Source organism: Oryzias latipes, chromosome 8 (assembly GCF_002234675.1).
Source record: "Oryzias latipes chromosome 8, ASM223467v1".
In the NCBI taxonomy this organism is placed as follows: Eukaryota; Metazoa; Chordata; class Actinopteri; order Beloniformes; family Adrianichthyidae; genus Oryzias; species Oryzias latipes.
The window spans coordinates 24457285-24477653 of record NC_019866.2 but is presented as its reverse complement, the minus strand read 5'-3'; the positions used below and the strand labels follow the sequence as shown (position 1 = coordinate 24477653).

The 20369-nt window shown below is 45.2% G+C and overlaps 1 protein-coding gene and 1 non-coding gene across 7 annotated transcripts; both read right to left on the bottom strand.

Moving 5' to 3' along the window:
• Positions 1-4458: 4458 nt before the first annotated feature.
• Positions 4459-18719, bottom strand: LOC105354657 (coatomer subunit zeta-1-like). Of its 6 annotated transcripts, none has more exons than XR_002873731.1 (10): positions 18561-18698; positions 12453-12521; positions 12298-12382; positions 11671-11762; positions 11171-11226; positions 10196-10273; positions 10070-10121; positions 8778-9180; positions 5896-5928; positions 4459-4896 (listed from the first exon to the last, which is right to left on the bottom strand). XR_002873731.1 is itself a non-coding variant. In XM_023957841.1 (10 exons), exons 1-10 carry the CDS (start codon positions 18576-18578, stop codon positions 4849-4851), a joined length of 570 nt encoding a protein of 189 aa, XP_023813609.1. In that variant the 5' UTR covers positions 18579-18719; the 3' UTR covers positions 4459-4848. The 6 variants fall into 6 exon arrangements, 2 of the variants coding, with proteins under 2 accessions (XP_023813609.1, XP_023813610.1); XR_002873733.1 differs by lacking the exon at positions 5896-5928 and having other exon boundaries at positions 8778-8816; positions 9052-9180; XR_002873732.1 differs by lacking the exon at positions 5896-5928 and having other exon boundaries at positions 8778-8816; positions 9076-9180.
• mir152 (microRNA 152) lies at positions 12677-12777 on the bottom strand. Its single transcript, NR_107122.1, is given in 1 exon segment — positions 12677-12777. It is a non-coding gene; the product is annotated as a microRNA 152 (primary transcript).
• Positions 18720-20369: the final 1650 nt, after the last annotated feature.

The window sequence follows — 20369 nt, the reverse complement described above, 5'->3', positions numbered from 1 at the left end:
CCCCGGCCACGGCTGAGATTCTCATCTGTTCTGAGAGTTACGTTGTCGTTTTGGATTTAGTCAAAGGCAGGACAGGAAGCACAATCTCCTTTTGTCTTCTGTTCACAAACATGAAGTTATCCTGAAGACCATTTGGTGTGAGCAAAAAATCCATCCATGCCTTTTCTTAACCAGCTGTGTCCCGTTGGGGGTCGTGGGGTTGCCGGAACCCGTCCCGGCTACTGTTGACCCTGGACAGGTACCAGTTTGTCGCAGGGCACAGAATCACGCCTGGGGGCACTTATGCGGCTCACTCCTGGTCCTCGAGATCTTCCACCTGTTCTCCATCTCTCCCTGCTCTGCCTGCTGCTGATTACCTGAACCAGGTGTGTTCATCCAATCAGAATGGGGAGACATCTGAATTAGCTAATCAGCAGCAAGCAGGGCTTGGAGATCTGGAAAATTCACCCATCAAGCACGTTTCTGGACTGTGGGAGGAAGACCCGTGAATACTCCATACAGAAAGGTCCAAGCTAGGATTTGAACCAGGGGGCAAAGACACTAGCCACTGCACCACCGTGACCCACATAAAAGAAGATCAGATTACATAAAAAGATTGGATTAAATTAAGAAAATATTTGGAGCTCGCCTCAGTAAAACAAGCCCACATCATGAACCTTCCCCCCCCTGTACTTGTCAGTTGTTTAACAGTTCGGACAAAATCACGTTTCTCTTCCGACAGAAGAAGTTTCCTCCTGAAAGCCTTCAGAACCAAACCGTTTCTGCAGGTTCCACTGAGGCCTGTGCGGATCAGGAGGAACGCTCGCCCCGTACCTGGGATGACTGACAACCACAATCCGCTTGAACTGTTTTAATCTGACATTCAAACATCCGTAAGGAGTCATTTATCATTTCTCACATTTTACTGTGGCTTTATTTAAAAAAAAGCAGTGGTTTACTAATCTTGTTGCTTACAAGCTGACCCTGCGTCAGTAGAAAGCCGTTCCCGTGTGTGCAGAAATCTGTGGGAGCGCTGTGGTTCCTCCGGAGGTCCTCCGGGTCTCTGGAGGCTGCTGAAGGCCACAGCTGCTGCTGCCGTTGGCTCCAACTCTCCTGCTGAAGCTTTGGCCTTTGTGAAGGTGCTAATTAACTTCTTGCAGCCTGGATTCCAGCTGGAGCCCGCTGCAGAAAAGGATATGATTACATCTGCACACGGAGTGAAAGGTGAAGGTCTGCAGGCAGAGCGTTTGGCCGGATGGCAGAGACGGGCTTAATGGAAAGCTGAAATGTCTCGGCGAGGTGACCTCACTGCAGCACAGACACGACAATCACTCACTTCCCAAAAGCCCCTATGTGTGCAGTAAAACAACCATTTAGCAGAAAGTAGTCTACTTAAGTGTACTTAGTCTAAAAGTATAGTCTAAAAGAGTACTAGAAGTTTACTTTTTTATACACGATCTATTTTTGGTTAACTTAATGATGTGAAGAAAATAAGGATTTAAATTGCATTTCTGGGTTTTTCTTCATTCTAATTGTGGTGAATTTGCTTGTGAAGAAGCTTGTATTTGTGACGTAGAAGCTCCAATTAGCGGGTCAAAGTCTCCAAGCTCCGCCCCTTTCTGATCATCCACCTGCAGACCAACAGATCCGTAAACGTCTTTGTTTTCCTGGTCTGAGCTGGAATCTGGATCAGAACTGGACAGATGGACGGATACGATACTGCTGCCATTTTTGTTGCACCGCTAATGTTAGGGGCTGTGAGCTAGCAGGAGTGAGTGTAAACACAGGGATGATGGAGAGTGAGGGCAGGCTCACACTGTGCCAACAGTCTCACCAAGGGCGCTTCCTGATTTTGGCTAAAAAACAGAACAATCATTAAAAGACCACTTTGAAAACAGATCAGAAGAGGATCGGAGATGGGACTTTAACTGAACACCTTTTATGGTCAAATCTCCGCCCCTTGCTCTGACTGACAGCTGGAGGACAGACTGTCGTGTTTTCAACATTTAGAAGATCGCGTGAATGTTTCTGTGACTCAGTTCTGATATGTTTTAGGGATTTGATCTTCATGTCGTTTTTTTTCCATCATGAAAAGCTGACAGTCAGGCGCAGTGATCACTGTGTGTCCAGTGTCGCCCACTGTGTCCAGGTCGCCCCCATCTGGCCAGGGCAGGAGATGCTCGCAACATCCAGCAGATGGGAGGATACAGGTCACCCTATTGGCTGCAAATAAAAAAAGTGGGAGGGGACTATCTCACCCTTCAGTGCACCTCCTTTTCTCCAAGCCCATCCTCCTAACTCCCCTCTTTCTTTCTTAGTGGAAAACCTAGGTCTCTTTATCATTTTATCTCTCTCTTTTTCCTCCGTGCCTTATGCGCATGAGCAAGCCCTTTCTTTTTTTTTTTAAAGTGGTGATTTCATTTATCAAACTCTTTTGTTGGTACTGTTCGGCAGAACTTTGATTTAAAAAAAAATGGTCCCATCAGTCAAACCATTTGATTCCATTTGAAAAACAAGAAGAAGAAAAAGATTGCAGACAAAGTGTGTGATTTTGAAGAAAAACATCCAAACCACACACACTTCTAGCGCCGCATGCTGCCCCCTAGTGGCCAAAACGCACATGCTACCCCCCATGAAGGAGATCCAGTCCTCCAGATCTGTTTGGTCATTACACGCCCTCTGTAAAATACTCACAGGTTTGTTCCAACACCGATCCTGAGGGATTCAAATGTGAAGTTACGCGTTTGTTTCGTCGGTTTCTTTTCATGCAAAATGAATGAGAACAGAGGAGCTTAATCATATAAAACTATCAATCACGTTTTGCAGACACTGTAAATTAACAAGTTTAAAATGAAAATAACATTTCATGCAAATACTTCTCCAGTGACAGTAACTGTGAAATGAAAAGGGTTGAATTTGTGAGCAACTTTGAAAAAGTCACAAAATCTTGATCAAAAACCATGTTTTTTAAAAAACAAAGAACCTGTGTTTTCATTTTTTTAAAGACTTATGCTTCTATAAATTTATATTAATTGTGGTACTTTTGTAATTTCAGGGTTTTCTTTTAGTGATTTTTCGCATGAATGTATAAATAAAGAGAATAAATGATGAACAAATCACGTTTGTAACACTATGGCTGCTTTTGAATGAATTAAAATGTGTCCTCAAGGGGGCAGCACTGCGTCGATTTGTCCCACCCACTCCCTTTCTCTCTCCCTCTCTCTTGCCCATCGCGCAGTTAATGACGTCAGAGCTGGGTCAACCAATCGCCATGAGCCTAATCTGTCACTGTCACCGAACGGCCCAGTCAGCTTTGGTATGTAGATTCTGTTCAGCCAATGAGGTGGAAGCTGGCTCCGCGCGTGCGCACTAAACGAGTCCAGAGGAAAAAAAAATCTGAACGGATCCCAAACTTTCCTCATTCTGCTTTTTCAACTGTACCATAAAAACGTAACATTTGGTTTTCATGATTTTGAACACAAAGATAATAATAAATATTTTATTTTTCATGGCTAAATTCCATATTCACAAAAGTAAATTTGTTAATAAACCGGAAATTGGATCTACAACATAAATAAATAAAAGACTCAAAAAACGATTAACATCTGTAAATCTTTTGGACTAGAGACATAAAATGACTCTCACATTTCTATTTTTTATTTTTAGTTTATAAAATTCCTTCTTTTTATTGCTTTATTTGGTTATTATTGAACAGCAGTTTGTTTAAAAAATGTATATCATATTATAAACAATGTTTTGTATTCAGAACTCTGTTTTATTCTTATATTGTATAGTTATAAATGTTGTATTTTTGTATTGTATTCTGCAAATGTTCAATTAAAAACAAAACAATTCGTCAGTTTTCCTAAACGAGTTTCCATTAAAGTCAGAAAACAGTCGTGAACACACAGATCTCTGGTTTCTGACTGTTCCAGGGAAGAACATGAAGGTTTGTTTGGAAAAATCAAAAGCAGCAGAACTAAAGTCTGTCTTGAAATCAAAAGGTAGCCACCGACTCTCCAGTAAGGCGGTGGAGGGTTCATGATGTGGAACATGCAGCTTGAACATGCATTGCAGATTTGAAACGTCTTTTTCTTTGAACTCCAGAGACAAAGCTGGAGGTTTCAGTGTTGGAGCTGCTCAAATCTGAGGGAAGCAGGTGAAACCTTAACGGATGCGGTTATAAAACTGCACTCGGCTAGGAGCGCAGGAGCGGCAGTGTCCAGGTTCTCGTTTGGGACTCGAACACACAACCGTCACGCTCAAACTACTGATGCAAAACATGATTTCTGAGATCAGAAAACAAGGAGGCGTGGCTTCAGTGGTTCATCAGAAATGTGGAGATTCCTGCTCAATATTTGTCCCTCTAGTTTGTGATTGGATCAGCTGTAGGGGGCGGGGCCAGCAGGACCTGATGACGTTCTTACTCAAGACGTGGGAGGAAACTTTTCCACAGAAAAATCAAAAGCAAACCAAGAAAAATGTCAACAAACTTCGTTTTATTAGCAGCCTCCCAAAAAGTAACATCTGTTGGAGCAAAATCTAAGCCTCCTAAAAATGAGTCTTTGGCATTTTTCCACTCAGAAATCCACAAAAAGCGTTCTGACCCACAAAGTAACTTGCTGAGGTTCGAGTCCGTGTGCAGGACGCGGAGCCGTGTCGTCTTCCTTCCCGCCTTTGGCAGCAGCCCCACTGGACCTTCAGGGTTTACGCTGCTGCAGCTCCACTCTGCTCATCGCCGTGACAACAGAAGTAAAAAAACATTTCCACGCTTCCCTCACAATCCAAATAAGTTAAATCAATGATGCAAAACAAAAACAAAAAAGACAAAAGTCCTCCCGACGCCTCTCCCTGCTCCTTCCTGTGGGGTCACTTCAGGATGGACCACTTGATCTGGTCTTTGGCCGACTGGAGAACCTGGAGGACAGGAGCGGTGGTCAGAACGAGGCTTCGTGATGATGTCATCGAAGCAACACAAACACAGAAATGGAAATACCCGCTATGATGGAAACCGTGTTTTTAACATGTGTTGATGGAGGACATGGATAAAGAAAAATTATTATTCTGAATCAGGGGCAGAAGAAAAGATGCTGTATGTTTTTGTTTACTGCTTTGGTAGCTATTTTTAATCCTTTCATTGTTTTTTATGTCTATTAGTGTTTTATTGTACGGCACCTTGTAGCAGGATGTGTAGAAGTGCTTTTTAAATAACGTACAACTGGCGGGTCAAAGTCTCCAAGCTCCGCCCCTTTCTGATCATCCTCTGTCAGACCAACAGATCCATGAAGGTCTCTGTTTTCCTGGTCTGAGCTGGAATCTGGATCAGAACTGGACGGACGGATGGATCTGATGTTGCCATTTTCTGATGCACTGCTAACGTTAGAATGGGAAATGAAGTTTTTTTTTTTTTTTTTTTTAAATATCTGTCCTCCATCGTCAGGAAAAACCCCTTTTTCATTGGAGCGGGTCTTTAAAAGCATCCAGCGCAGATGGAAACCTTGACTCCTGGAACGGATTCATCCAAACTCCACCGGGAAAGACGGGAGGTTTTTCCCCCAAACCGGATGTGGATGTGAACATTTTTAAAGATGGATTGAACATCATCAGGAGATACCTCTAAACTGTAGTTTGTTAGCTTTAAATCTCCACCGTTTTCTGCCCCAACACCTGTCAACAGGTATCTACTGGTATCTACTGGTGTCTACAGGTGTCTACAGGTGTGCCAACACCCCAGCAGCTGACTTTGTAGATGAATGGACTGAGGTGAGGAACTTCATCCAAATTTCAAACCGTCCGATCAGGAGTTAGTCCTTAACCCTGTTCTGCTTTAAAACATTTCCGACATGACTGTGAGGCGATGTGGGCGTGGCTTACACCCCCCTCCCCTGTGTGTGTGTGTGATGTGGTGATGCTTACGTTAGAGGTGAGAGCCAGCTTCTCTGTTAGGTGCTGTCAGGGTTAAAAGCAACAAACACAAAGTTTAGAGTGTCAGTCCAAACACACACAGACACGTGCACACACACACTCACAGACACGTGCACATGCACACTCACAGACACGTGCACACGCACAGCAGCAGGTTAGGAGTAAAGCTTCATTCAGCAGCTGTAAACAGAAGCGTGAAACGTGCACGTGTCCTGGGCTCATCTGCAGCAGAGCCTCTTTTATTTATTGAAGCTTTGACCTGATCCCAGAACAGCCCCTGCTCCTCCTGCAGCCTCTGTTCATCAATAAAGCATCAAATCAACACAAATCAGAGCTGCAGGCAATTACCCCCCCCACCCATAAATACCACTCCACAGTTTCCCGCTCGCACGTTTACGCGGCCCGTCCTGCAGCGGAAACACCTGAGCGCTCATCAACAAGGATCAGTGAAACCTGCTGTGATGACGGAGGCTCACCTTTCCAGACTTTTCACAGAATCCAGGGGGGTATTCCAGGAAGCAGGGGGGTATTCCAGGAAGCATGTTTAAACTAGCCTGACTTTAAGCCTGAACTCTGGCTGAAATCCGCCTGAACTTGCTTACTCTGGGTATGTCGGTTCCAAAAGACCGGATATGAGTTGGTGTAATTACGCTCGACTTGGTAACCCTGGGTTAATGCACGCACAAGGCAGGTACATAAAGACACTCTCAATGGATCAACGATTTCCAGAGTCACCATGGAAACGCGTGGTGAACAAAAAGAGAGGCTATACTTTAGTGAGACGGAGTCTGAGATTTTAATGACTGCGTATGAAGATTATACGTCCATCAAGAAAGTAACACGGCTGCATCATCAGCAAAAAAAAGTTTCTGCTTGGAGAAAAAGAACGGACAAAGTAAACGAATCAGTTTCTGATCTTATTTCTATTTTCATTGTGACGCGTATATATATATATATATATATATATATATATATATATATATATATATATATATATATATATATATATATATATATATATATATATATATATATATATATATATATATATATATATATATATATATATATAACTTATCCAACTTCAATTAATTCAGATGGTAACAAGTAATTGAGTTACATTTGTTCAACCTAATTTCTTACGTCCAACTCGATTGTTTATACAACTCAAATTTACATGTTTATCCAACTAAATGTCATATTACTCCAATTCAATTAAATGTTTCTCCATATTAATTTATTGTAATTCTTGAACTGTCATACGTCTAAGTTAGAGGCTGCAGGTTTTCTCATTTTTATAAAATTAAAATAAATGATACAGTACAGATTTACAATATATTCCTAGCATTTAATTATCATGACAGACTGTAACTATAGATCTTATACCATAGTTTTGGACTAGTGGTGCCAAATATCCTCACCATCCTCACCCTCCCTCTCACTCATGGTGCAGAAAGAATTAAACATAACAGGACAAATAAATGGACAAAACACTGTAAAACAACTAAACACATTTGGTCAAAAACCCACACTTAAACCCAAATCCATCCTGACAGGCAAAGGAAATGGTATCCCACAATCCCTTGCAGTGCCGATCTAACAGCAGCACCAAAGTTACACCTACTTAATTGAATTAATTTGAATGAAAGTAAAATAACTGTCTGAAAACTACGTGTTATTTTTAAGACGTCTGAACAAAAAAAAAGATTTATCTTAACTGGAGCAAATAATTAAGTTAGATCAAAGTAAAAAGGTTTCTCTTTCCAACATCCATATGTGGTCTTATCATCCTCTCACGGTGGAAAAAGTATTATCTGAGCTTCTTCATCCACTAAATCATCTTCAAATGGACACGCCATGCTGCTTCACCTCTCTGAAAACAAACTAACCTTCAACTAAACCTGCTCCAGACCAGGTTATGTTCAGAGCATGAGTTGCTACGGCAACTTGACCTACCCTGAAACATACCTCCATTTCTGGAACTGAAAGCTGAGGTTATCAACTTCCTTAGCCTCAAACTTACCGTGGGAGCTAGCATAACCTGCTTTCTGGAATACCCCCCAGAAGTTCTTCTCCAAAAAAAAAACATTGATTTATTTATTTGTTTTTTGTTTTTTACCAGAGGGTGGAGTTTCCTCTTTACTGCAGCAGAGTCTCGTTGCTAAAACTGTGGAGTCACAGAGCACGCCAAAGCCTGGAAAGCTTCTGGATAATTAACGTTTTGAGCCACTAAAGGTTCGAACATTTGATTGACGGGTCAGACCAGGAGCGACGTGGAGCGATTTGGTAATCCACCTCGTTTTTTTATTTTTAATTTTCTCTCGTTTTAGTTCCAGCTGAAACAATCGATGTCCTTTAGGGAAACAGTGAAACTTAGAGAAACGCTGCGTTCATGCGGTGCTGGAAGGATCAGAAAAATGATCGTTCAGCTCAGGAAAACACACATGAACGTCAGAAAAACAGCTAAATCTTCCAAAATCACATGAATGCAGACGCCAACGTCGCTCAGTTTCTGTGACGTAAACGTTGAACGATCAACAGAATCCGTTTCCACAAACGACACTGCTTTTATTTTGAAGACACTCGTCATTTTTTTGAGTATGGAGCAACACCTGTGAGCACACTGAGCGCACACGTCTGCGGTTTGCATGCAGGAACACGTGCACAAAGGGTCCTGCGTGTGCACAGGCTGTGCACGGGTGTGTCATTTGGACTGAATCTGGGATTTTCACAAACATCCTGATGCTGGGGTGAAGGTCAACGCAGCTTCAACCAGGAAGTTTGGTTCATGTGAACACAGCTCTCTGATGTGAGACGCAACATTATTACCATGCATGTGTGTGTCTGTGTGTGTGTGTGTGCACGTTTGTTACCTGGGTGACACTCTGCTCGGTTAAAGGGTTGTCGTCCGCCTGTGAAAGACAAAGACTCGATGTCATGGAGAGGAAAACCCAAAGACGAGCGGGTGACGGCGTGGGCGGGGCCGTGCTCATGCTGGTTAGCAGCTCAGCCAATCAGAGCTGCAGCTTCCTTTGGTTCAGGGACACATCAGTCAGAGCCAGTGAAGCGCCTGCGTGCACTCTCACCATGCACGCCTGCGTGCGCTCTCACCATGCACGCCTGCGTGCGCTCTCACCATGCACTCACCTCCCCTCACCTCCCCCCTCTCACCCTCAGCTCGTCAGGCTAAAGCTGCTGGGTTTTGTCTGCCTGTCCCTCTAGGTTACCCGTGATGTAATCGAACAGGACGAAGCCAAAGGCTGGCTCTGACAGGAGCTGACAGCAGTCAAGGGGGGCAGAAATAATAGGGGGGGGGGGGGGGCAACAAAAAGGTAAAAGCAGGTAAGAGAAAAGCAGGAGGACACTGAAGAATAAGAGAGATGTGTTTGACAGCAGCGCCGATCGGTCCATGCAGCATCAAAAGACCGTCCCATCAGAGCCCCCCTCCCATTAGAAGGGGTGTGACAGCGACCCCCAAACTTTTGCAGACCAAAGACCAGCTTCATGTCAGACGATCTTTTCCAAAGGAGGCCAAAGGTGGGGTTTCATTTTCTTAAGCTTCCGGGTTCCAGAAAATCTATTTGAATCTATTAAAATGCCACTATATGGAATTTAGTTTAAAAAGAAAATTTAAAAGTTTCTGTAGATATTCTACGCATGAAGATACGATCCCAACAAGAGGATACGATCCCAACTCGAGGATACGATCCCAACACGAGGATACGATCCCAACACTGGGCCATGATCTCAATACGAGTTTATGTGACACAATCTGCTATTATCTTCTATATCTTCTGCTATTTTACTTGTTCTTTAAACACATTGACTGATCTAGTATTTCTTCTATTCTATTTAGTTCTATGCTAATTGTTCATCTGATCAGTTTTAAACCAGGGTCTGTGCAGTTCCTGCTTTACGCCAGCAGAGGGCGCAGTGCTTTCATTTAGGAAGACTTACCCTGAATGCAAAGTTCGTCAGGAGCAATGAAGTTTGCAAACAGACCAAACCAGATACAGGCGTGTGAAGTGGGGGGGGGGGGGGGGGGGGGGGGGTTGTGTATGTGGTCATGCTGCTCTGAACAGACCCCCCCCCCAATGTGTTTCTTCAGAGTGAATTCTCTGGTCATCAAACGCATCGTGGAGTGCAGGATGCTCGGATGTCCTACCCGGTAGTTGACCTTCTGCAGGACCTGCTGGTGGTCGCTCTCCAGAATCACCCTGGAAACAGGAACATCCAGCATTCTCACAGGTTCACTGCTGCTGAAATCAACGAATAGGAACCTTCCTCCTACCCCCCATCAATGATTTCATCCACCACCAGGAAGGCCCCCTCCATGTTTTCCAGTAAACACTTTCGCTCCACATTTTTCCTGCAAAAAAAGAAAAAAAAGTAATGTTTTGACTGACAGGTTATATTATGGAATGAAAACAGATGAGCAAACAATCCAACAAACACCTGATTTTAGTGCATTTCTGCCATTTAATAATTCATTATCAGGTCAGCTGGTGGTTTCAAACCTTCTTGTTTACAACAAACCCTTCCAGCATTTCCTCTCTGCAGGTTTTGATGTTTTCAATCTTAATTTAATATCTTTATGTTTGTATTATTGAACACATGGGTAGAATATTACATTATATGTACTGATACTCTAGACAAAGACATTGACTTCTAGACTTTCAGGCATATTATCTAAACTGTGGTAATGATAATTCATCACTAAAACAATATTTATAGATCTATGGATGTTTTTGAATGGATGTTACATTTATTGCAGTTAAAAGGGGTTTCTTGCAGTTGCATGAACTGGCCTGTAGGGTGTGCTGCAGACCACCAAACCTCCAAAGCACTTTAGTGTTCATGTCCATTATATGCATTAAGATAAAACTCCCTTGTATCACTGCGGTCTGTTTCAGGCCTGACGTCCTCTTATCACCGTTTATTCACAAACCTCCAAATAAAAGTCAGCTTTAAAGTCAATTGTTGTCTTTTCCGCTCCCCTCTGATGGACTGACAACACATGGAGCTGAATGCTTTTAGCCATTCAAGCAGACAAGAGTCCAGAAAAGGAGAATTTCCTTGCTGTGGGTGCTTTTTCAGGTCATATCATCATATTTTCCCCACTATAAGGCGCACTTGAAAGCTTTAATTTCTTCTCTAAAAACTAACATGTAGCTTTTTATAAATGGATTATTTCTGTGTTTACTGAAGCAGTTGTGAGAAGGACATGTGTGCGGCGGTTGAACCCGTCCGGGGGGGGGGGGCGTACCTGAGGATGTGAGTGAGGGAGTCGAACAGACAGCTGAGTACCGACATCAGCATCAACTGGCAAGGATGACAGAGGAGGAAAGTCAGTGACAGGTCAGTGACGAGCCAAACATTAGGAGGTTATACTCTGCTCCCCTGTGTGTGTGTGTGGGGGGGGGGGGGGGGGGGGGCTCTGCAGCTCACATGCAGGTCACAATGTTTACAGAAACCAGATCTAAAATCATCGTTCTATTTATGAAGAAGACAAAATTAATGTAATGAACTTGTATGGACTGATGAGACACTGGAGAGATGCAGAAACAGACGTTCTGTTAAAAAAATGCAGCTGAAGTCCGTTTTAAAAAACTAAAACTAATAAACAGATATGAATATGTGTAACAAACCCATCAACTTTATTCAAGATTTCAAAATAAAAGCACACATTTGCTTTTGCTGCTGCGGGACGTTCTGTGAGGGGAGAGCGGGGGGGGGGGGGGGGGGGGGAGTTAGAGCGCGGCGCACCTCGTTCTCCTGAGCGCTGCCCGCCACGTAGAAGAAGAGGTCTATGCTGCTCTTGTACACGATGGTCAGCCCCTCCAGGAAGGCGATCTCATCTGCAGAGATCCACACAGTCATGTCACACTCGGCAGAGAATCACGCCGCCGCAAAGCCGACGTCAGTTTGCTTCATCGGTGCTGGCCGTTCTCACGCCAGAACCTTCTGGAAAATGTTTTAAGTTTTTAAGTTCGATTGGAAAAAAAAACTATTGGAAACAGAGCAAAGTGTGTGTGTGTGTGTGTGTGTGTGTGTGTGTGTGTGTGTGTGTGTGTGGGTGTGTGTGTGTGTGTGTGGGTGTGTGTGTGTGTGTGTGTGTAACAGCATAGGTGAGGACAAAACCCGGAACAAAAGGCAGGGATGGTTCTGGGTGGAAGACGAGAACTGGGCTCAGATCGGGTTTCTTCTGCAGGGGAACTTTCACGTTCTAACAAAAAGCAGGGTGGGGGGGCTGACCTGGTTTCTTCTGAGCCCAACGGTCGCTGCTGCATTCAAGCGCCGCGGTACAACCCGGCTCCCTGCAGGTTCTGCAGGTCCGGCTCGTTTCACTGACCGGTTCTCACCCCAAACCAGCCGGTAAAAACCCAAACTTACTGTCTGCTTTGTGGGTTTTGTTGAAGATGTTGCTCTCGAAGTTCCTCTGCTCCTTTATGGAGGGGTACAGCTCCGGGTCGTAGTACTGAGGACAGTGAAAAGAGTGCCGTCAGCTTCGTAGGAGTCCAAAGCTGCGGTTCTGATCGCCGCGGTACCTTAGACAGGAGCCTGTTCCCGTCGTTATCCAGGATGAAAACCGCTTTCACCGTGTACAGAGACGGTTCCTGCAACAGAGAGCGCACCTTTACTGACCCAGCTCACACGAACGCAACGTTTCACAAACACTGACCCCCCACCCGGGAGGAGGAAACCCCCCCCCCACTCCCCACTCCCATCATATGCTCCCATCCCACTGTCATAACGTCCGTCTGCGGCAGAGACGAAGTTTCCGAGCCGGGACAAAGTTCTGTTATGCACTGACCAGCAAACATTCACAGTCTGAGTGTATCACAGAACTTTGACCAGAACCTCAGCACCAATCAGAACCAAGGATCCAGATTCGGGCGGCTCCATCCGCTCCTCGGTGCCGTCCAGCCGCCGACTCGGAAGGAGATTCCCTGCAGTCAGACGGGAATCCTGAGCTCAGAGGCGCCAGAGGAGTGAAATCTATCCTCCTGAGAACCAAGGACAGAGCAACGTCACGCACTCGCCATTCTGTCTCGCCGTGAAAAAAGTTCCCCTCATCCCACCCAAACACAGCCATATCTCAGAGAGGCCCAGGTGTCCTCCCCTGAACCCGCTTTGGGCGCGCTCAGACGGAGAGCAGAGGCCTGGTTTTAGGACACAACGCGGGTTTCAGTGTGGAACAAACATCCCAAACGCTGCAGAGACCAGACAATGTTCACTGTAGCTACGATGGTCTCCACCTGCCCCCCTTTGTCCAGAGGAGGTCCACATTACCGAGACATGAACACGCAAACGCTCATGAGCAGCTTGGATCAGCCAATCAGGAGCCTGACAGACGTCAGTAGAGAAAGAAACGAGACGTTAGCGTGGGGCTGCACCACATGAGGAACACTCACGATATTAGTGATCAATATTGCGATGAGGATATACAGCGGGGAAAATAAGTATTGAACACGTCAACATTTCTCTCAAAAAACACATTTCTAATCGAACTATTGACACGAAATGTTCACCAGATGTCGGCATCAACCCAAGTAATGCACACATAGAAAGAAATCCAAACATTTATGTCCATAAATGAAGTTATGTGTAATAAAGTGAAATGGCACAGGGAATAAGTATTGAACACGCTTACTGAAATGTATTTAATACTTAGTGCAAAAACCTTTGTTGGTGATTCCAGCCTCAAGACGCCTCCTGTATGGAGAAACCAGTGGAATCCATTGCTCAGGTGTGATTTTGGCCCATTCATCCACACAAACTGCCTTCAAATCTTCAAGGTTCCAGGGGTCTCTTCTGTGAACCCGGATCTTCAGTTCTTTCCAAAGATTTTCAATTGGATTCAAGTCTGGTGATTGACTGGGCCATTCTAGCAGCTTGATTTTCTTTTTCTTCAACCAGTTGAGTGTTACCTTGGCTGTGTGCTTGGGATGGTTGTCTTGCTGAAAGATCCAGCCTCTTTTCATCTTCAGCAGCCTGGCAGATGACAGCAGATTCTGATCAAGAATGTCTCCATACTTTTCTCCAGTCATTATTCCTTCAATGATATGAAGTCTGCCAGTACCACATGCTGAAAAACAGCCCCACGCCATGATGCTCCCACCTCCAAACTTGACTGTTGGTATGGTGTTTTGGGGGTGATGTGCGGTGCCATTTTTCCTCCAAACATGTTGTGTCTTATGACATCCGAAGAGTTCAGTTTTGGTCTCATCTGACCAGAGTATCTTCTCCCAGAATGTCATGGGTTTATCCAAATGTTGTGTTGCAAACTCCAAACGAGCTTCAACATGCTTCTTCTTCAAAAATGGAGTCTTGCGTGGTGTGCGTGCATGGAGGCCATGGCGGTTGAGTGCATTACTTATTGTTTCCTTTGAAACAACGGTACCTGCTGATTCCAGGTCTTTCTGAAGCTCTCCACGAGTGGTCCTGGGCTGTTGGAGAACCCTTCTGATGATTGTTCTGACTCCTCTGTCTGAAATCTTGCGAGGAGCACCTGGCCGTGGCAGCTTTATGGTAATGCCGTGTTCTTTCCACTTCCGGATGATGGCCCCAATGGTACTCACTGGAACTTTCAGAAGTTTAGAAATGCGCCTGTAACCAATGCCTTCAGTGTGTTTTGCAACAATAAGGTTGCGTAGGTCTTTGGACAGCCCTTTGCTTTTACCCATCATGCAATGCTTCTTGTCTAACACCTTGCTGGTGAGAAACCTTTTTAAAATGCATCAATCAGGACTATACCAGCTGAGATTACTTTGCACTAATAGGGGGCAGGTTAACCTTCTGAATACTGACAAACTCCAGCTGCTTTCTTGGCTTGCCAGACCTTTAAACCCCTCCTTTTCTTCATGTGTTCAATACTTATTCCCTGTGCCATTTCACTTTATTACACATAACTTCATTTATGGACATAAATGTTTGGATTTCTTTCTATGTGTGCATTACTTGGGTTGATGCCGACATCTGGTGAAAATTTCGTGTCAATAGCTCGATTAGAAATGTGTTTTTTGAGAGAAATGTTGACGTGTTCAATACTTATTTTCCCCGCTGTAACTTGCGATACATGAACAAATAGCAAAACAACCAAAAACATCATTTCTATTTCACTGTTTATAAATTATTCTCCAAATGAGCCTCGTCTACATGGATCAGTGTTTTTCAACCTTTTTTAAGCCGCGGAGCACTTTCTCCTTGACAAAACTCCCGCGGCACACCGGCATCCAAAAATGTAAAAAGGAGAAACTCAAGTTTTAATAAAAGTTAAGTTAGTTTTCCGTCATCATTTTTAACTAATTCATCTTCTGTCGTATTTATCCCTTTCTGTGTCACGGGGCTGCTGGAGCCTATCCCGGCCACTTATGGGCAAAGGCAGGGGACGCCCTGGACAGGTCGCCAGTCTGTCGCAGGGTCACAATTTCACAGTTTGGATTAACCAATTTACCTATGAAGCATGTTTTTGGACGGTGGGAGGAAGCCTGAGTCCCCGGAGAAAACCCATGCATGCACGGCGAGAACATGCACATTTTTAACTAAATACTTTAAAATGTTATCATGACAGACAGCAGACAGACTCTCTTCTCTGAGCTTCATGGTTTTGTTCACTTGTTCCACGGTCTGACACCAGATTCTGTGGAAAGCTACGCCGCTAAAGACGAGCTTTAGCTGGTATTTCTGTTGGAACTGAACGACTTTATGAGCAGAATCAGAACAAGGAAGTGAAGACTTTAACCACTTCTGATTGGTCAGACTGATGGCTTGTGATTAAGCCTCCAAGAATGATTGGTAGAGACAGTTAAAGGGGCCGGGCTTTTCCTAAAACAGCTGAAGCTTCAGCTAAATCAGGGTACTGTCATTCTTATTAAAGAGTCTTTAATAGAATCAAATAAACACAAAGACAAAAGTATTTTATGATCTTTCACATTCCTAACTACTCAGTGTTTTACGTTTGGATGAACACAGAGCTGATATCCTGGAGATGGAAAATGTTTATAGATCAGTTAATGGGTTTTTCACACGGGACACTGGTTGAAAAACACTCCAAACAGAGCTGGAGGTCCAGACTGGAAGAATCCACAAGAACGCGTTCACCCTGAAGGCAGCCTGAAGAAATATGAGCATGTGACTTTTGATCAGCTCCAGTGATGGACAAATACTAGTCAGTTGCATCATTGGACCACTGGAGGCGCTGTAGAGTGAAGTGCGTCTGCTGCATGGAAGGACAGATGCACAACATGATAAACATCAAACACCTAATAACTATTCATGTTTCCACGCAGGCAGAGAGGAGTAAGTATGTTACCTAGCGACGGGTTGCTATGGGGACCAGTTGACTGAGTCTGACACCGAAGATTAGGAAGAAGGAAGTCACAGATTTGGGAGAATCTCTTGTTTCTAGTTTTTAGTTTTTTAAACTCAAACATGCAATGCAGATGTGACGAACAAGCCACGCCTCCACCTCCTAACCACCATTACTCTGGTTTTAGAAGAACCCAGCTGACGATACTGGGAAAAGGTCCTCTGACTCCACAGCTCAAGAGGTACACACCAACTCTGAAAGCAGAGAGACGGGCCTGATCCAATTCGGCCACATTTTTAGCGTTCCCTTAAAGCAAAAAGCCCTGTAAACAACCCCAGGTTTGTCATTTGTCCTGTCAAAGGGTAATAAGTGATGCAGCTTCATATGATCATGACCTGGATGACTGAGAATCCACACATCTGGAGTTTTGTTTGACCCTCCGGTTTCTAAACCCCTAAACACCAGACACTCAGTCACAGGGAGCCTCCGAAGGCAGGGGGCCGACAGTGGACCACATCCGGCCCAAATAGCTCATCACCACGGACAGACTCTGCCCCCCAGTGCTGGGACACATCTGGCCCAGAATGCACCACTGCAGGAACTGAACCATCTGTGGCAGGCGGAGCTTCTCCTAGGGTACCGAAATCCGCTCCGAAAACTGCACTTTATGTGTAGTTTTAACATTTTTGTCTCTAAACCCCCCCCCCCGGCCCTGTGCGTGTTGTGTTAGTGATTGACACGTCTGCTCCTCCCAGGACACGCCTCCACCCTTCAGAATCAACATATTTAGACTCTAAACCAGCATGTCTACGGCAAGAATCCTTCAGCAATCACCGTCAACGGGAGAAACGAGTGGTCCACATAAGCAGAACTCTGGGGTGGAAAAAATTAAATTATGTCGCCTGATTGATGCCAAGTTCTTAAAACGTAAGCAAAGACCAGAAGTTTACGCATTTTAGTGCACAACCTCAAAGCAAAGCTAGCTAAGCTTTAGCTGGAAACTGGCTGCAACATAACTCGGTAAACACTCGAGTCCGCAACATAACTCGGTAAACACTCGAGTCTGCAGCATAACTCTGTTAACAATCGAGAAAAAAGAGAAAAGCAGTGAGCCTGTCCTCATTTCCCATGATCCTTGTTGTTTACATTCTGTCCTGCTAGCTTACAGCCGCTCACACTCCCAACATAACATTAGCGGTCCAACAAGAACAGCATCAACATCAGATCCATCCATCCGTACAGTTCTGATCCAGATTCCAGCTCAGACCAGGAAAACAAAGACCTTCATGGATCTGTTGGTCTGCAGGTGGATGATCAGAAAGGGGCGGAGCTTGGAGCTTGTGGCCCACTGATTGGAGCTTCCACGTCCCAACTACAAGCTTTTTTTTTCCTTTCCTCCTGATTCACAAAGATTTGAATAAAGAAAATACCAGAATTTCAATTTTTCAACACTTTAACAGCAGAGGGACGGAGAAAGATGGAAAATCGTTTCACTCTGCGGAACAGCGCCCCCTGGCAGAAAACTACAGACTGCCACCAAACTGACGCCACACACCTGCAGGAAACACTGAGGAATCCTGACAAATCCTGAACACATCATCTGCAGATGAGTTCTCCTGTTGATGTCTGACCTGAAAGTGACACGAGAAAAGTAGAAAACATTTGTCTGGAGTTTTCATCCTAACGCTTCTCCTGAAAGACATTTCTGTGAGATTTTAGTTTGAACATTAAAGATGGATAAAGTCTTTCTTCTTCTTCTTGACCTGCCGCGCACCAACTATCTCACGCACGGCAGACGCGCGCGTTCGCAAAGTGGATTCTAGGACGACAAAACCAGAAGAAGGAGAAACGGTGAATAAATGGAGCGCAAGGCACGGGAGACGCGCGGGCAGAAGGGTGGACGTGGCACTGCTGTACACGTCACTACACTCAGGCTCTGCGCGCGCGCATCAGCCTGTAAACACACGCGCGCCAGGTCCCTTTAAGTTTTCCTCTCAGTGGAACTGCACAGTCCAGTCCGACCCGGTCCGGTCCAGTTGGTCCTGCGCGGCTGGGACACCAGCTGCGGCCGCGCAAGTTAGGACTCGAACCAGCAGCGAGCTTCTGAGAGCCGCTCAACAAGTCCCGAGTCCCGTACGGACGGAGCGGTCCGGCCTGCGGGTCCCGACCGACACCGAGCCAACCGTGACCAGAACCGGGCCGCTCTGGAGCAGAAATAGACCCGCTTTCACGCCAGTCCGCTTCCACGTAACGTAAAAGTCCAGCGCGCGTCCGGGTCCAGTCGCGCTAAACTCGCGAACGTTCGGACACGCGCCGGGCCCGGTGACCGGGCGGAGGAGCTCACCGGGGACGCTGCGTCCATCGCTGCTGTCGCCTCTGTCTCTGTCGCCGTGTTGACGTGGACTGATCCAGGCTGTCACACCGGGATCACCGCTGCGCGCTCCCGCACGGAGAACCGGCTAAGACACGCCCCTTCCGCCGAGCTCTGATTTTCACAGTAAAAGTCTCCCGAAACTTGACTTCAGAATGTTATTTATACTTGTGGCTAGTAAAGTTTTTCCTTTCTGTTCTGACCATAAAAAAGACAATTTATTGATAACAGTTTATTTAATAAAACAGATTTTCTTTGTGCATCAAAGTAAAATTGAAGGAGTTTGGAGTCGAACAGTGCAGCTGTCATAAGAGAAGGAGGACTTTGTCTGGTGCTCAGGGTTTGTTCCTGAGCTGCCAGGATGAGCGCTTCGGTGCTGTGCTGTAGGCCAGCCCTTTCTAGCCATTGGTAGGACTTCTTGATATCAGCCACTTCAGTTATGGTCCGGTGGTACATCCCATGCAGGGGTTTGTCCTCCCATGAGGATCTGTCCTCCAGCACTGTATCCTCTGCTCTCCATCACCTGAGACATTCACTGAGCACACTGTCAGGTCGGGCTTTGATGTATTCATGCCCCTTGGATGTCTCATCCTGCTCCGTGGCTCCCCTCACTAGTCCTCGGCCTCCTTCCTTGCGGCTGTACAGTCTCAGGGTGCTGGATCTGGGATGGAGCCCTCCATGTACGGTGAGGAGCTTTCGTGGTTTAACACCCAAAGTCTGTATCTCTTCCTTTTGTCATCTTGATATTTCTTTAGGGTAACTGAGAACTGGCAGTGCATAGCTGGTTATTGGGTCTTGTTCTTGCCTCGGAGCTGGCTTACTCTGTGGAAGTATTTGGCTTCTTCATTGATTTTATACCTTTCTATAATCTTATTCATATCTGGGGTTTCCAATCAATGGTGCGGTAACTCACAGTGCTCGATCAGATATTTAATAAATCTGTTCTCTCCTTCAATGATGGTGTGAAGGTGGAGATTGCAGCGCATTCTGGAATCCGCTGCAGCTTCAGTGCAGAAGCGCCAACAGTGGACCTTCTCCAGTCAGTCTCTCAGATGCTTTAGAAGTTTTCAGGAAAGCATAGAGACTGCTGATGCTTCTGTCAAACTGTTGGGTGGAGCCATTTTTAAATCCTCGAAGTCGTCATTCCTCCGGGAATATTGTTTTTCCAAGTCCTCCTCCTTGAACGCACATGACTCGGCTCATCATCAAGATTTGCAAAAGCCTGATGATGGCTACCATCAGGGCAGGTGAGTTGGAGCGGGGGATGATTGGAGGACCAGGAGACACTGCTTTCAACGACTCTTCCTGTGGTCTTTCAGCCTCAGATGTTCTGAGGTGCCAGACCTTCCCTGCAGCTCCACCGTTTCAGCAAACCTCACACACTCCCACATCTTCCTCTGAAAGCTTGTAGCAGATGTTTCAGCACCAGCAGAGTTAAAAGGTGAACTCCTCTCCGTTAAAACATCAAGTTTTACTGGGAAGCACATGCAGGCAGTGACGTGCGCTCAGGTGAGGCAAGTCAGGTGAGGCCTCACCTGTCATTGTGATAAAATAGAAAATCACATTAAGTAAATATTATTTTCCACTGATCCGTATTTTGGATACATTTTCAGTTGACTCGACACCTTTTCCACAGTTTCTGAGGTTAGAATAGCAGAATTTAAATGTTAGAGCTTAGGATAGAGCCTTGTGTGGAGAAGGATCAACGCATGGACTCAAAAGGTGAGGCCAAACATGGTTTTTAATTTTTGTCTTTTGAAAATAACATGGGAGCAAGTGGAA

Bases quoted from the DNA above. Each gene is read 5' to 3' on its own strand.
- LOC105354657 (XM_023957841.1), bottom strand. The intron at 11,227-11,670 runs GTGCGCCGCGCT...CATCCTTGCCAG, and splicing joins GCAGCGCTCAGGAGAACGAG to TTGATGCTGATGTCGGTACT. The intron at 8,817-10,069 runs GTAGGACATCCG...TGTCTTTCACAG, and splicing joins TGCAGAAGGTCAACTACCGG to GCGGACGACAACCCTTTAAC.